Source organism: Lasiosphaeria miniovina (assembly GCF_030549165.1).
Source record: "Lasiosphaeria miniovina strain SMH2392-1A chromosome Unknown B0T26scaffold_1, whole genome shotgun sequence".
Classification (NCBI taxonomy): domain Eukaryota; kingdom Fungi; phylum Ascomycota; class Sordariomycetes; order Sordariales; family Lasiosphaeriaceae; genus Lasiosphaeria; species Lasiosphaeria miniovina.
In genome coordinates, this window is record NW_026848220.1 from 2,715,439 (window position 1) to 2,731,804 (window position 16,366).

At 51.3% G+C, this 16,366-nt stretch overlaps 4 protein-coding genes across 4 annotated transcripts; 1 reads left to right on the forward strand and 3 right to left on the reverse strand.

The window, feature by feature from the left end:
* Positions 1-12: 12 nt before the first annotated feature.
* On the reverse strand, positions 13-2,574 carry B0T26DRAFT_33053 (uncharacterized protein). Its single transcript, XM_060434405.1, has 2 exons — positions 2,408-2,574; positions 13-2,138 (listed from the first exon to the last, which is right to left on the reverse strand). The coding sequence occupies exon 2, from the start codon at positions 2,112-2,114 to the stop codon at positions 453-455; it is 1,662 nt and encodes a 553-aa protein (XP_060302580.1). The 5' UTR covers positions 2,115-2,138; positions 2,408-2,574; the 3' UTR covers positions 13-452.
* A 5,012-nt stretch (positions 2,575-7,586) lies between these two features.
* B0T26DRAFT_630824 (uncharacterized protein) lies at positions 7,587-8,893 on the forward strand (the record flags this gene model as incomplete). The annotated part of the gene is made up of 3 exons (XM_060436281.1): positions 7,587-7,712; positions 7,926-8,215; positions 8,374-8,893. The coding sequence occupies 3 exons, from the start codon at positions 7,587-7,589 to the stop codon at positions 8,891-8,893; spliced, it is 936 nt and encodes a 311-aa protein (XP_060302581.1).
* Positions 8,894-10,347: 1,454 nt separating this feature from the next.
* On the reverse strand, positions 10,348-11,750 carry B0T26DRAFT_745719 (CDP-alcohol phosphatidyltransferase-domain-containing protein; the record flags this gene model as incomplete). Its single annotated transcript, XM_060444604.1, has 2 exons — positions 10,348-11,377; positions 11,443-11,750. The coding sequence occupies 2 exons, from the start codon at positions 11,748-11,750 to the stop codon at positions 10,348-10,350; spliced, it is 1,338 nt and encodes a 445-aa protein (XP_060302582.1).
* A 1,512-nt stretch (positions 11,751-13,262) lies between these two features.
* Positions 13,263-16,304, reverse strand: B0T26DRAFT_745720 (adaptin N terminal region-domain-containing protein; the record flags this gene model as incomplete). Its single annotated transcript, XM_060444605.1, has 5 exons — positions 13,263-13,495; positions 13,558-14,376; positions 14,451-15,765; positions 15,832-16,142; positions 16,229-16,304. 5 exons carry the CDS (start codon positions 16,302-16,304, stop codon positions 13,263-13,265), a joined length of 2,754 nt encoding a protein of 917 aa, XP_060302583.1.
* Between the last annotated feature and the right edge of the window lie 62 nt (positions 16,305-16,366).

Sequence of the window (16,366 nt, forward strand, 5' to 3'; positions counted from 1 at the left end):
TTTCGATGTTGTTTATTCACTGGTCCTTACTGTCATGAGTCGTGAAATATATGCTAAATAAACAGCAATAGCATTCACGTTTAGCAGGCAAATGTAGTAGTAGGGTTTCGCTCAAGGATGAAGAGACAACCCAAAGCTATTGGCGAGTAATGTGCAAAGTCGCTGTGCGAGGGTCCTCGGCTTCCGAACCAAAATTGACCATGATCTGAGGTCCTGCATCTCCAAAACAGTTGATCATGTCATGATCCCTCAAATCCATTTCAGTATCAGCCCAAAAGCAACGGACGTCCACTATTAGACCCTGGCAGTCCCAAAGCAAACCCATATTGTATCAGGTCAAGAGGCCATGAATAAAATGCTCCCCAGTCAATCCGAATACGACCGAGAAATATTCCCCTCATTCTCTATTCCCGAAAGTGGCTCTGCTGGAAAGAAATGCGACATCAACCCACTCAGTAGCCGCGACGTGATTTCTTAACCACCTTCTTCTCTGGTGCCTCGCTTTTGGGTGTATCAAAGAAGCTCTTGTTACCCTCCTCGCTGTTGTCAATCCATGCAGGGTCGGCCGCGACAAAACCGCTTCGCCAATCTCTCTTCCCATGAGCATCTGACTCTCTCTCCTTCTTGTAGGTCAACAGTGTTGCAAATGCCATATTGAGAAGAGGCTCCGCGTGAGCCCGGTCTTCGATACTGTTAGACTCTGCCACAGTCAAAAATGGTGGCTGTACCTTGCCATTGCTTCCCATCGTTCGGAATCTCTCTCGACCCTGTCCTATAACGCCAACTTTGTTGTCAAGGAAGCGACGGTCGTGGTCGTGCATCACCCCCTCCATATCCTTAACCAGCCCCTCTGTGCCAGCATAGAAATTTCGATTGATCCTGTCTTTCCGCTCGGATGTCGACTCTGTGGACTGCTGGTAAATCCTTGTTACCTGAGCTGGGGGGTTCTCGTGCCAGAATTCGTCCACCGGAGTATAGTGCCTGGTATAGTCAAGGGGGAACCCTTGGGGATAATAAGCCTGGGCTTTCTCAAAGGGCAGTGTATCGCTGGTATTCTTGGAATCCACAGCATCTGGATGTATGCTAGAAGTGCTGAGAGGTTTGGTATTGACAGTGAGATGGGCGACGTGGCTGCTGTGGAATCCAGTTTGATGGGTCATAACCACCGACTGGTCTGTTCCCCTAACTAGCTCACCGTGTCCGCCAGTGGAAAGGTGATTGAAGGTGTTGGAGAACACGGCGTTTGATGCCGAGTTTTGTTTATAGCCGGGGTCAAAAGAAGTAGAGAAATCGGATGGGGTGTCTTGATCAAAGTAGAGTGCCTTGACTGAGCCTTCAAGTGCTGATGGCCTGAATTGTCGTTGTCCTGGCGGGCCCGCTGTCAGTGGCTGAGGTATTCCGGCGGAACTGATGGTTGAGCCAAATGTTCCAGCAACGCGTCCTCTACCACCGAACTCCGAAGTCAGATAGGAGATGGATGAGTTTGCTTCGGAACGGCTGATCCCAGAATTGCCTGTTCGAGTGGCCTTGGCAAGTGCTTGCTGGGCTGCCTTTTGCGCCGGATTTGGGTATGAAGCCAAGCTGTTGAGTCCTTTTACGGTTATTCGCATCGGTGGAAATGAGTCTTCAGTATGGGCACTATCACCATTGCTAACGACTGTGCTTTCCTGCCTTTCGACGAGAGATATTCCCAGACCATAAGACGGAGGAGGCGGTAAATTGCCAGATCTGATGCTGGGGGCCGACATGCCTCTTCCTGCAAGTAGGGCTATCTTTTGTTCGGTCACCGGGCTGACTGCTCTATCGTAATTCTGCTGGAGAGGCGAATATTGCGGTAGCTGGTTCGCCTGGGCTGGAGAACTGGGAGCCCTGTCCGCCACTGGCAAAGCAGACAGCAGGCTGTTTGGGAAACCGAAGACAGGCTCGCCGGATGGCGACTGTATGGCACCCGGATATCGACGCGATCTGGGGCGACGGGTAGGCGGCTGGAGTGGAGTAGTCGCATGTGGGTTGTATATAGAACCAACGGTCGTGTATGTGGGCTGTCTCGTCGATTCGGAGGCTATAGGGCAGATTGTAAGTAAGCTGGGCGAAAGAGGCGAAACATCATCCATTTGGTCGGTGTGGGTTGCGCCTTTCTGGCCGAGAGGAAAGAGATTGTGAAGGAGAAGTCAGGCATAGATAAGGTGGCGGCAACCACATGAAATGCCCGTGAACAACTGTGGCCAACGAGAAGGAGTAGGCTTGGTCGAAGAGAAGACGCCGTACAAGGAAGGGAGGGCCACTCGCGCAACATTTTGCCGTCAAAATGGGGAGAGGAAGGCAACAACGAAGGCAAATTCACCGGTATGGCGGGGTCTGGGGGGGAATTGGGGGGGGCCGAGAGGTTCGGGGAGGAGCGACATACGATTCAAATACCGTAATGAGGCGGGTTCTTGCAAGTCATCTTCCATAGACTGCGAATAGGGAAACCCAGAATAGCGCTTGCGAAGCATCGTTCCGGGAAGGAGCGATAAAATTGCTGTTACTACTCCTGCTACCCGATCGCCTCGAAGCCACAGAGCAGAAGGCGCACTGTTTCAACCCACTGAGTGGAAGGGAGAGGCTTATTTTGCAGGAAGTAGGAAACCTAAAAGAAAGGAAGATAGCGACAGCAGCCGCCCAAATTCAGTTTGCGGTTTGCAGATTGTAGTTTGCTTGGGGGTATGGGGGTAAAGAGAATTAAGAACGGAGCGGGGAGTGGGATATTGAACTAAGTATCAATCTTAGGTTACTTCAGATGGAAGCTTCAGTCGCAGGTGATGTGATATAACGTCCAACGTGGAAGATGCGCGTGCTTTCCTTATGCTAACCCGTGGTCGTTCTTTCCCCAGGGCTTCCTTCACTGGATGGAAAATAAGGTAAGGTGCCTTATACCTTAGGCACCCATAATTGACAACTAAAGATTATCTGAGCTACCTGCGCTCGATATCTCTCTGAAGTTAGCAAGCTGCTCTCTCGTTGATTTGCAGGTTGCCGGCTTCCGGACACTGGAAAGGGCATGAGGCTCTTGACACGGTTTCCAGGTCGTCCATGGCCAGACAAAGCATCACCAAGGTAACCGCGAGACAACGGGCGAGCCAGATACTCCAGGCTAACTCCTCGATTCTGGGCTGCTTTAAATAGCCCTTTTAGCAGAGATACGTCTTTATGGTTTTATCATATTCACCACGAAACAAGTCGTTCTATCAAAACTCGCACCATCAACAACAAACAAAGATGATCTAGAAGCTTTGCGTTTCCTATAGTTACTGCATCAAAAATTTCCAACTTCTAGGTTTCTCAGCTTGGCTTCAGAACCCTCTCAGTTTCAAAAGAAAAAAAGTAAATAATGAGAGACCATCCAGTAGGTCAACAGCAGCTTGGGTCGGGAGGATACGTATTTAATATTCACAGTGCGGCCTGTTGGGCCGAGGACTGATAATAAATTGTTAGATATTATATATGTCATTTAAATTCCTTCATATTCATGTTCTAACAGGGCCTCGGCCTAGACAGCCGCGTGCTGGAAAACTTTGACATGAACACTGTCGCTCATTGTGATTTGATAAGACACGATAGATTATACTATCTTTGGCCCACAGGTGAAAGTTTACTGTGGTGGTAGGAAGTATGGTATAATCTATTTTCCCCCCCAAGCAAAGGGGCTCGCATAAAACAAAAGGGGCGGGTGGGGCTTTAACCTCGGCTGAGGGAGAATGGCCCTACCAGACACCTTCCAAAGGGTTTTCCAAAACTCAGTTAATGAATTATGAACCGTTCTATTTTCAAACAGAAGTACTCGAAGAGAAAGGCTGTATAGAGGTGCATTAATGTCTGTCCCTTGCTGTCTTTGGTTCCAAACAATAAAAACATCAAAAAAGGCTGCATAGCGACAGCCTTGCCACGGAGCGTTCAGTATACATGTAAAAGGGGCAAAAACAATGAAAGAAGACATGAGGACGCAGCTCCCTTGGGTATTTCGAGCCTATAAACTCAAAGTGTGGCTTAGTGTCTCGTTCCGAGTAACCTATCCCCTTTCGCCTTGGAGGCTGCAGTTCACCAGCTTCGTCAGCACTTTAACGATCCTCACGCTCTACGCTCCACGGCTTCGCCGCTGATGCCCGAGAATCTCGGAACATGGTCCACACGGCTGCGCTTCGGCAAAGTCACGCGGCACCTAGAAGGCATATGAAAGGCAGCCGACGCATGCCAAGCTCAGCCGAGAATGATTGCTGACAGCGTTGAGGTCGTCACTTGTCCTCCGCCGCAGGGGCTCAGAGGCTCAGACTAGGTAGCTAAGGTACCTACCTAGCTAGCGTCCGCGCGCTAGTGCAAGCACCAACCTGCGCCCTTGGCGGTATCCGCTCTGTTTTTTTTTAACTCAGCCCTACGAGGCGCAAAACGAGCTTGAGACCTGGCGTGGGCCCGGCTTGGCTATTCTTTCCTTTGGTCTTCTCGGCGGTTTGGGGTCTGGAACGAACAAAACTTCGAATCGATGGCGCAGGCTTATCTCATGGTTCGTGGGGACCACGACAAAAAGCCAAGCGTGAGATCTTGGCGGCCCTTTCTGGAAATAATAGCCTGTGTTCGTTGATCCACCGAGTTAGCTCGTCCGTTAAACCTGGAGACCTCTCCCTCAGGGCCTTGTCCGACTTCACAACGGGGGGCTTGCCGGGATGATGTCTTTTCGGATCTCAAGCAAAGAAACCACCAAGCCTCGGCGACATTGAAATCTTGGATCGTTTTGGGGGCTATGCAGGATAACAGTATCCTTGAAATAAGAATTCTGTAATTGAAGGTACTTGTTTGCGCTGGCGAGATCGTTAGCACGACACTGCTCAACCCCGCAAATATCCCAGGCCTATTGCGTGAATTTTCTAAGCATAAATGGTGTAAACGTTGATTGGCGTCGATTTCTGGGCTAAGCCGGCCTTCCCTGCGGCACCGATACCTTTTTGCACTATATTTTATCTCGAGGCCTTGAGAAAACATGCTGGCCGAGGATTTTTCCGTTAGTACTAGACTAACAGAAATGCCAGTTCCGTTGTGTAAGGTATACCTATAGCGAACCATGAAGTTGCCCCTGAGAGGAGGGGGTGCATCTTTAGCCCCCACATTAGCTCGCTATCTGTAAGCATTTCTATTTTTGCGGCTCTGAATCTGTAAGCTCAAAATGAAAGTGCGGGATGGGACAGGCTTGGCGGAGCTTGTCAGATATCGCGTTCTGAGAAAGTGAATGGACAGAGACGTTTATTTCTTTGCATCTAGTGTATATGCTGACGTTACACTAGCTACCTGCGTAACATATTCCTTTCTTGAAGGGTTAGGGAGGTAGCCAGACCCAGAAGACCGAGTGCGCCCCACAAAGCAGCACAATGAACCGATAACCAGCATTTGTTGAGTATCAACGTCTGTCACGGACTCATGACGGGCTGGCAAAGAGACATACTGATTTGCTGAATCGTTTCAGCAGCCAGTCTGGAGAGAAGAGGTAGGGTAAGGTTAGTATCTGGTTCTGCCACCAATACGGAATACTCTTGACAGAAAATGAAGAATTCAGCCTGACAAGGCTAACGGCGATGACTCTTCGGCATCTCCCCGATTAAAGATTGCGCGGGTAAGGTACTTCCCCCCTGATTAAGGTCTGTCTACAGGTTCCCTGCGCGAACGAGTTCTCTGTTTTCAGTTTCTATTGGTTCCCGGAAAATGCAGTGTATGTACAGTACAGCTGGGTAGGGGATCTCTGTCAGTCACTCTGATGCGAAATAATCCAGCCGCAAAGACACTCATGACAGCAGCTGGAAGAAATCCTCTTTAGCCTCGGACCACTAGACAAAAATTGTGGCTTGTGGGGCCGGTCAACCTCGCGGTACTGTTCGAGGCCCCTTCAGAAACAGTTGGCTCTTTGTCGGTCTTGGCATAGGTATAGTTGGGCCACCGGGAAAGAGTAACAGCCCGAACGGCTTTCTCTCGGAGATTTTGTTCAATTCCACAACGGCCAAGCTTTCTACAACTCCCTGCGTTCGGAAGGACGTGTTGCAGCTTCAACTAGATGTTACTTGTAAGCCCCGCGCCTTCGTTTTGGAACCAGAGGCAACCTGAGCCTCAGAGGTGAGATGGGTTCAGAATCTTTCTGACGAGATATGATGTGAGAACCCAGGCAGAGGTTGCGAAGCAGGCAGAACCATCTTGGCATGAAGGCTCGAGAAGGCGGCTATGTTTACAATCCGGCTGTTGTGTGTACCTTTCAAGTCCCTCAAGCCCAGCAATATGTTGCCCGAATTTCCATCCAGAGCACCCCTGAGGGAGATCAACGGTCGGCGGTGGAGAGCGTATTCCAAGGGAAAACCATATTTACCTACCTATGTACCTAGTTATCATCTAGATTGTTTGAGTTCGCTGCGTTGGAAGCCCCGGAATGAACAACTTATGGAGAGATTCCAGAATGATATTCCAAGGTGTGTACCATATGTTCCTCTTATGTACCTACCTCATGTACGTACATACATACCCCGTACAGAACTGTGGCTCGACAGGTAGGCCTGTCAGGTTCTTTTCGTCTAACGATCTAATTTTCCCCAGAAGGTAGTATCCGTATGTTTTCGCTTGGGGTTGAGTGCGGAGCTAGGCGATGTTCCTCCCCTTCACTGACATGACATCCACTGCAGACGGGCCTTAGTAATGACCATTGCATATTTCCCTCCAGCCGACAGCATCATCGAGATCCCAAGATTACATCTGGCCCTTTTCGTGCCCTGTGTACTAGTGTGTTGTAAGCTGCTGAAGGAAAACAGGCAGGTTGCCATTGGGTGGCGTTTTACAGCGCTTGGCAATGCAATGAACCTGACCCATTCTGGCGCTGATGGAGGTGCAGAGGCTGCCTCGTTTGTGTCCCGCTTCGGCCTGCTTAGGAGACGAAAAAACCGTCAGCTACCTGACCCAAGCTTCTTCCGTCGCCCCTGCCCTGGTCATGCCTAAGGTTCCTCAGTGCGTTTGCGGCGTTGCACATTGGATGGGATGGTACTTGGTATTAGGTACCTCCCCAAAGAGTAGCGTGAGTGTTATCAAGGTTCTGCCTGACTTGTGACGCAGGGATAGCCTCTACAAAAGTCCCGACCACACGGCACGCAGCGATGGTGAACGGCGTCGTGTTGGCGCCTCAGGTCCCTCCCCCTCCCATTCATCTCCCTCCCACTCCAGGGCTCTCCAGGGCTCCCCTCCCGGGTCCAGGTTTGCTTGACCCCTCATCGATGTGGTTAGGTTGTTAAGTATGGTCCAAGCTCCGCACAGCTGACCCCGGCCCTCCCCCCAAAACCTGAGCAGTCCCTATCCCCCAGTGTATCCGTTGCGAAAGGTAATAAGCTCGTTAAAGTTCCCATCCCCTCATCCTCTTGACCATCTACCACGACCCCAACTGTTGATCGTCGCGTCGTCAAGAGGCAGTCATTTTTGCACATTTTCCCCTGCCCACCAACAAGCTAGTACCTAGCGAGCTGGATATTTTAACGTCCAGTGAAACAGGGAATCAGACTCGGACCGGCAAGGACAACAGCAGCGTCATCACTATGGACTTTACGCACGCAACATACTTTCCAACGGCCCAGCCTTACCCGTTCATAGGCATCCCTCCCCTCACGCCTTCTCACTCCAATTCGGTTGCTTCAGACGATTTCAATACCACATCCCCTCCGGTAGGTTGCGCACCCTTGGCTTGAGACAGTGTACAGTTTATTAGAAAAGGAAAGCGCTCTGTTGAGTTCGATGGGCGCTGTCTCGGACTTATACCTGTTCCAGCTGGCTCTCCACAGCGCCTTTGCTCGCGCGTCTCCGCATTCCGTGCGTCCGCGCAGCCAGTAGCGCACCTTCTATCCTGCGTACGTGAGGCTTACACAATCATTACTCAGGAGGTCTTCGAGCAATTCCCCAACAGACTGCCTCACGATCAATTCCAGAACTACGACAACTACGTACAATTCAATGCCCAACCTGCATTTCCGGCCCCGCCCACGCCGCCGGGCCAGCATCCTGCCATCCAGCCCGTGAATGGCGCGACGCATCCTACCGGCACAGCCGGTGACCTCCTTCCTCTCACCAAGGCGGAGACGGACGAGCAGAGTCGCAGGCAAGGCTCCAATTCCGACGAGGACGAGCTAACACCGGCTCAGTCGAGGCGCAAAGCTCAAAACCGTGCCGCGTAAGTCGCAGATCGCTCCATCTCTATTAGTTCCCATTATACAACCATAATATTTCCCACGAGCCGGCGTCCGTCTCCATATCCTAGGCTTGCAGCCACGCACACTCTCCTGGCCTTCGTGTCTTCCTCTAACCAAAGCTAATTCGCTTTCTAATTAGTCAACGGGCATTTCGAGAGCGCAAAGAACGACACGTGAAGGACCTGGAAACCCGCCTGCAGCAGCTAGAGCAAGCCCAGCAGCAGACGGCGACAGAGAACGAACGGCTTAAGCGAGACCTTCAAAAGATGAGCACAGAAAACGAGATCTTGAGGGCAACGACACTGGCAGGCGGCACTGGCGGGTCGCCGGGGTCCAACTCAACACCTACGACGACGGGGCCTATGTCGTATAACCCTAAAGACTTTTACTCTAATGTTCTCCAAAACCACGCCAACAAGACCCCGAGCCACCGAATCGTTACAAGCAACGATGGCGAGCGTTTGCTCGCCGCTGGTGCAACCTGGGACTTGATCATCAGCCACGACCTTTTTAAGCGTGGCCTTGTCGATATAGGCGACGTTAGCGACCGACTTAAACCCCAGGCGAAATGTGACGGGCAAGGCCCTGTGTTTGAGGAAAGAGCCATTATCGAGGCCATCGAGCAAAGCGTCGCCAGTGGTTGTGATGAATTACTATAGCGACAACACAACTCGGCTCGGATATATGCCACAGACCTCACCGTCGCCGATTGAACGCTGCCACCCTTTTATTTTACGCCGGAAAATTAATATGCTACCCACGCATATCCATTTCGAATAACAGAGCTTTGATATCAATTGCTCGTCTTTAGCAAAACAGAGAGATGGATGGCCATTACCATCGTATTGGACTGATATGAATCACGGAAGATGTTCTTCGATGGGTTCTTGGAGGATACCCTTTGAAGTCAATGGGGCTGGTGGAGTGTGGGACACAGTCGCCATAAACCTGCTTTGCAGGCATACTCGAGCCAAGTTGTTGTGGGTTGTCGTTCGAGACGCGAATTCGACAGGTCTGAGAGCCCAGAGGAAGCCTACCTGGTTCGAAAATTGAACTTAGCCGTCTCTTCGACTTGCTGACAAACGAACACCTTTGCAGCCTGGGCGCTCTCATGACGTATCAAAGTGTTGCATTGATAAAGATTTGGATCTTTTGTACCTTTGGGAATGAGTCTTTGGGGTAGTGAAAACAAGCCCAAGGGAGTTGTTTACCACCGGGATTGGGGTCTCTCGGTGTCAGAAGAAGACAATGTGCGGGAGTTAAAGAAGTCTGCCTACCTCGGAGTTGCAGTATGACTCGTTGAGGTGGTTTCTGGGGAACCTACGAACTGCCTTTTCTTCTCCCCTCTGCATTTCTCTAGCCTAGTCTCGTCTTGCGGTCAAAGCTGGGTGGGTTATGATTACCTGGTATATAGGTATGTATGCATTTCTCTCTCCTGGAGATTTGGAATAAAAATTAGGAGTTACAGTTAGTTGACACTGGTTTGATCGCTCCTCTGGAGTTCGATTCAAGGAGTTTTGAAACCTGTTTTTCCTCACTATATGCAAGTCTCCTGTCGAAGACACTAAGCTTCCTCATAAAAGCCGTGGATAAATGAGCAACGAGTTGGTATCTTAACAACAAAATGGAGAGAATTTAGAGGAACACGCTCTTCACCTCGACGCCCCCTGCTCCAATTAAATAGAGAGTCCATATACACAGATAATCCCAGAACTTTGACTGATAAACCTCCAATATACACCTAGGTATCTTGATAAATAGCTATATGTCGAGTACGCCAGATAACTCCCACCCATAAATAAAAATCCCGCCCCATCGTCCATCAAATGCTCATTCCCTCCCGCACCATCTATCATCCGCCAATCCACACTCCCAGTAATAAAAACAGGCTGTCCATCCATATATGCATCTCTTCTTTCCCTCCAATGTGCGCGAAGCAATCCACCTAGCCTCCAAAAACCAGAGGAAATTCTCGATTAAAAAGGGTATCCGTCGGCCAGCACAAGGCAGAATAGAACCAAATCGGCAAAAAGACAAATCTGCGTGCCAAAAAACTTGGTTACAACGGATTAGAAGAGGAAGAGAAATCACCACCGCAACATCCACGTATCCGCTACTCCGACTTCTTTCCATTCCCGTTCATGTAGGCAGCGTGTTTCCCTTTGCCGTTGGGATAAGCGGCTTTCTTAGCATTACCATTGACTTGCAGAGACTTCTCGCCGTCAAGGCCCTCAACGTAGGGGTGCTTAATGGTAAGGCACCAGATGTCGAGGTAGTCGCAAATTGTAACGATGACGTCGACGACGAAGCTGCCGTAAACGCCGATGGCCATGCCGAGCATGCAGAACATGAACGCGACCTGGTAGACGCCGTCGCCTAGAGCCGAGGGCCAGCCCAGCCAAGGCACAGGGGAATAGCGCAGTATGAGAGGGCCAAGCGAGTCAATGACGCCCCAGGACAGGGGAACTACCATGACATTCCAGTAGGGGAACTCGAGCTTGACCAGGTGCGCCGTGATCATCTGGCCAACGCTGTATGCGTTGATGAGACCGGCGAACATGACGAAGGGCACCAAGTGGCAGTGCAGAATGTTAGGTTGCAGAGCCAGATACGTGATTATGAAGGTCCAGGCAGCGAAGAAGGGGAATAGACCGAAGAGCGCATAGCGGCTTCTGTCGCCGCGTGCTCGGCGCGCCCTGATGACATTCTTGGCCGACTCGATAGTGTTATAAACGAGGACGATGGTGCCTTGTACCATGTACCAGTCGGTGAACGAGAAGTCGTACAAAATGCTGGGGATGGTGAAACCCGCCGTGGTCTGCGAAACACCAAAGGTGGCCAGTAGGCTCTGTTGCCAAAAATGCGCGCCACCCATGTAGCCGGTGAGCGCATACACACCGACAAGGGTTAGGATGCCTTCAACAGGCCCGTTGACAATGCCGAGTGTCAGCGTCTTAGTATGGTATTCGTCCCAGGTTTGAACATAAAATGTCAGCAGGCTCGCAAAGAGGGTTGCGACCGTTTTCCAACCCTGTCCCATGTTTTGTGAGCCAGCGAAGAGAAGGACCTCGAGCGACGTATTGAGGGCGTCGACGCCATGATCAAAAAGTTCGCCGAGGGGGCCGGACTGATGGGTACGGCGACTGCGCGACGGGGGACATAATTAGCATCTGTTTTCAACATGTTCTTGAGGGCCTGGTAGACTTACGCTTGGGTGCCGTCGACAGCATCAAAAGTCTGGTACAGAAATAGGCCAGCGGCCCAGCTGTAGTAGACCCACGAGGGGCAATCTTGGTCGAGTGTTGGGTTGTACCAAAGCAGAGTTAGGCAGTTTGCGACGACGAACATGAAGCCCGTCAACGTGATCAGGTTGGGCGCCATTTTCATGGGGAAACATTTGATGACGACTTTGGTGTAGAATGGCTTCAGCACGTATTTCGAAAGTAGCGAATGGTCGACCGATGAGTATTTATATTGCTTCAGGTTGGGCAGGAATTCCTGCCGTACGTAGACCATGATGGCGACTGCTTTGCTCGCGATTTCGAGAATTCGACTGCGACTTCGCTGCGATACCAACTGCTATTGACGGGGGCTATGCGGGAGCCAAGCCGAAAAGGACGCGTACTTCTTCTTCTGGAGAGATGCTTCGCTGGTGTGCCGTTCTGTTGAACATGTAATGTTCTGAGAGTTGTTGATGGGCGACAGAGCGACTGGGATGAGAAGATAGAAGGGTCAAAGAAATACACCCTGAGAAGTGTGGATCATTAAAGAGCATGCCCGGCCCGGAAAAGTTGGAAATTTTCACGACCCCAAGTGCCGCACCGCGTCGCGCCATGATTTTTTTGGGTGGTGTCCTCTGCCGTTTGGGAGATCACTGCGTCATAATTTCCTTTCACCCCTGTTCAATCTAACTTGCACCTGCCTTCTCCAAGACCACCGCCAAGCTCGATAGACCTTTCTCCAAATGTGTTAGGATTATCCGTTAGTAGCGCATTTTAGATATTGTACGGATACTCTGAACCTAACCCACCTGGTTCCTACCGGTACCTAGTAGACATGTACATTTAAACCTAGACCGGACGAGTCATGTTTGTGCTTTCTAGGAGCATACCTTATCTACTGTCGTTGATGTTTGAAACTGAGAGAGGATTACCTCTCAACAAACAGGGCACGGGAAAATAAACCGTCATGAAAGGTACCCAGGTACCCCAGTTACAGGAAAGAGTTTGACCAAATACTGTGTACTCCGTATAATCCTGTAATTCTAGACTCCAGAGTACTTCGTGTTACAATCTGGAACACTGAACGTTCCACGGAGCTAGACCCGGACTAGGGCTGTAGGGGTGGGGGTGGGTGAGCTGTAGTGCGGCGAACCACACAGGTAATGCGAAGTATAAAGAGCAAGCAATAGTGCACAGATTGCGAGAGTCTCACTCTCAATCAGTCAAGCAATGAATGATAAACCATATGCATTGATAGCTGAGGAACCAACTCCCAGAGAGTGTTCCACCAGCTTCCTATATAGAACTATAAGTAACCAATCAGGGTTCGTCCCAGGGTGCTCAGCGTGCTCGGTAGTGATCAGTCCCTGATCACCCTGAGCAACACTGATCAGTACGCTCAGTATGTCTTGGCGACCGATCGCCCTGAGCGCCTCCTGCACCCTAGACCGGGATCGTAACACTTCGTGTATGGGTATCCCAGCCCTTTTTGATGACCAGTCTCTAAATTTGATATTCCACCATCAAGAAATAGATGTTTGGACAGCCGATCGCTTGCGCTGCTAGGTATGGCATCCTCTCGCAATATAGGTCGGTACCTCACTGGCTGGCATGGGTGGAAAAATGAATTACTCGCTTCGTTACGCCTTTGCCGTTTCTTCCCCAGGCGATGGCCCTTCTTACGAGACGCCTTTTCTCTTGTCAACCTAACCAAGGTCTATAAAGGCCAGTAGCGGAGCCAGTCTTGGAGGTGTCGACAGATTCTTTTCAATTTTGTGAAACAATACCGCGCAGTCATCTATTATCATCAAACAACTGATCCCACTACAAGAGCAGCCACACCTTCCTCTTCGCTCCTCACCGTGATCTTGGTCGTGACTCCCGACTTTGAAGAATGAGCCATCCGGACGTTCGCCACTACCCTTCCCCCATTGACTGTCTTGCCAAAGAGCTTGAGAGTGTGTGTTGTCTGGTTGACTGGAACGTCTGTTCCTTCCAGTGGCTGCAGCGATAGCGTCTTGGCTAATTGTTCCGTTGCCTCTGAATCGCACTGTTAGCTCAATTCGCTTCGTATAGACGTAAACCGCCGAAGCTGCACATACCTGCTATGCTCTTAACGCCGCTTAGTTGCAACGTCTCCTCCGCCTCTTCTCCTGCAGCGCCCACCTGCTCCCAGATATGGGCAAAATTGCTGGCGAAAGTAGGTATGACGTAATCGCTCCCAGACAGGTCGAACTCAGTAGCCTCGTACTCATCTTCGTAGCCCGAGTCTTCGGGTTTATTGGTCGTAGGGTCGATTTCTTTGCTGGTGAATTTGAGGATGTTGGTGAAGGTGCAGACAGGTAATGACCCTTCGCCGTTGATCTTCTTGAATGCTACATAAATCTTGCCCGGCACATCTGTCTCGAGCTTCTCGGCCTGGATGATGAAGACCTCCTCGAGTTCCTCTTCGTCCGACGGGATAGCCACAACAGAGACATTCTCCAAGACTGTTGCCGGAAGGGTGTTCTTGACCTCGTACTGGAGCACGACATGCTCCTTGAAGATATGTTTCACAACTGAGACTACGTACTCAGTTTCTGCTTCTGTTAGTTCGACAACCGAGGACGATTTGAGAACACTGCCGAACTCCTTCATCTCGGGGATGCGCATCAACTCCTGCGCATGCTTCAAGGCCGCCGCCGAGGCAGAGGCAACAGCTTCGGTGCCCGTGAGAACGGGTTTGGCCGGGCCTATCTTTGGCGGCTTAAGTGAGGGCGTAGTAGCCGTGAGTTTCTTGGTCCTATCTTCGGCGTCTGCTTGCTCGCGAGTGACGACTGGTATCTTGGAAAGATCAAATGGCGTTGCAAAAGCCGACTTGTCGTCCGATGTGACATACATAACCAGCTGATGCTCAAAGTAATGCAAATTAAACATGTTATCTGTAGCTCGTTAGGACCAGGACCATTCACTTGTTCAACGGGAGACGGGCTGAGGAGCAAGAGGGAGCACTTACCATTCTTGACAAATCTGTTCGCCAAATCATCCTCCTCCTTCATGAGCCTTAGGTTCAGAGCTGCACGATCTCGGACTTCGTCGTCGACATCGTCCAGGCATCGAGTGAGCAAGACCTCAACGCTGCGCTTTACCTCTGGATCTTTTTGGCCAACGCCAAACTTGGCCAAAGCAGTAACAGCGGCAGCGCGGACGATTGCGTTCTCTAATACGACACGGTTGTAGATATACCGAACGTACTTGGTGGGCTGAGAGGTCTTGGGACCCTCGAGGCCTAGAAGATGGAGGATGCGGACAGCCAGCTTCGTAAACTCGCAGTCCTCGATGAACTCGCAAAGATGAGCAAGAGCGTCTTCTTTGGAATCCGGGACGAATTTGATGAGGTCGAACATGCTCTCCACTACCGCGCGCTTGAACTCGTAGCCACCCTCGTCGCGCAGAATTCCACTAAGAAACTGGAGCATGCCGGCCTGTTTGCTAGGGAATTTAAGGCAAAGAGTCCGAATCGCCTCAACAATGGTGATCTTGAACTCGTCTGTAATCTCCGACATGAAGCCAGAGATCTGTTTCATCAGCCGGTCAACGCTGGCCTCATTGCCTGTCTTGAGCAGTGTGGTGATGGCGAAGGTGGCAATCGAGCGGTTGCTGTTGGAGATGAGGAGTTCGATATCTGGGTTGCACACGTTAACAACATGCGGCTTAAATGAGGCGATGTTATGGAGTATGCGGAGCGCAGCAAACTTGGTGACAGCGCGAGGGGATGGCAGAAAGAGCTGGAGGACGTGAACGGCCTGAGTCACCTCGGCATCCGTGACGTCGCGCAGATCGCAGATGGCTTTGGCCGCCTCGAAGCTGACCATCTCACTCTTATGCCTCAGCCAGCCGTCCAGCAGCTGCACCATGGGCTTCCTGAGCTGGGGATCTTCCTCGGCCAGCTGGGCCGCCAGGCGGACTAGCATAACGAGCGCAGCCGTGTTCTTGACTGCGCCTGCTACACCAAACTGCTGCACCATCTTGACCAGCGCCATCCTGTCGTGCATCCTCATCTGGTATAGCAACCCAATCGCGTGAAACTGGGTCATGGTCGAGTTGTTGACTGGGATGTTGCTAGAGGACGAAGAGAAGCCCAGAGAGAAGCCGCCGGACGATTTAGTGGTTGCCGCCGCCTCCTGAGTCTCGCTCTGCCACCGCCTAACCACGTCTTTCGCAATTGGGAGGAGGTGATACGACGAGACGAGCGCAGCAGACGACACTGATGGGTTTTTGTCGACAATGGCCGTCTTCATGACACGCTCAATAGACTGGACTGTGGTGGCCTGGGGGCACAGGGTCAGCTCGGTCTAGAGACCAAGACCACGCAAGGAAGAGGAGCAACGGCCTACATCGATAATGCGACAAAGCGCACGGATGGCGTTGGGACGGTAGATGATATCCGTGCTACCGCCCGTGTCCTTCATAATGGTGCTCGTGACCATGATGATGTCCTCGGCGGAGCTGGCCAGCTCCTTGATAACCAGATGCACCATTTGGCGTAGGCTGGCATCCTTGTTCTGGAAGAGCTTCGAGATGCCGAAGAAGAGCGTGGTGGCCTCGTTTGTGGGGAACCTCTCGCCCGTGTAGAGCAGCAGGGCGATCTTGGTGAGGAGGATGCGGCATCGTCGCGGCTGGATGGGAGACGTGTTGAACAGTCGAGCTGCGGACCGCCATTTCACTTAGCTACAACTCCACAGGTGTGTGTGTAAAGCACCTGGGGGAGGACTTGTGGGGATGCGCACTCACCTTCCTGGAATACCTGGGTCCGGTCAATCTTGACCAGACCCGTGTCGGCATCCTCGTCCTTTTTGCCGTAGTTCATGGTGGGCAGGGCGACGGGAGCTGAGCTAGGGAAACCTGGAGAAAGTCGGCCGTGGTTCAGCG

Excerpts from the sequence above, each read along its gene's own strand:
- B0T26DRAFT_33053 (XM_060434405.1), bottom strand. The coding sequence starts at position 2,114 with ATGGATGATGTTTCGCCTCTTTCGCCCAGCTTACTTACAATCTGCCCT.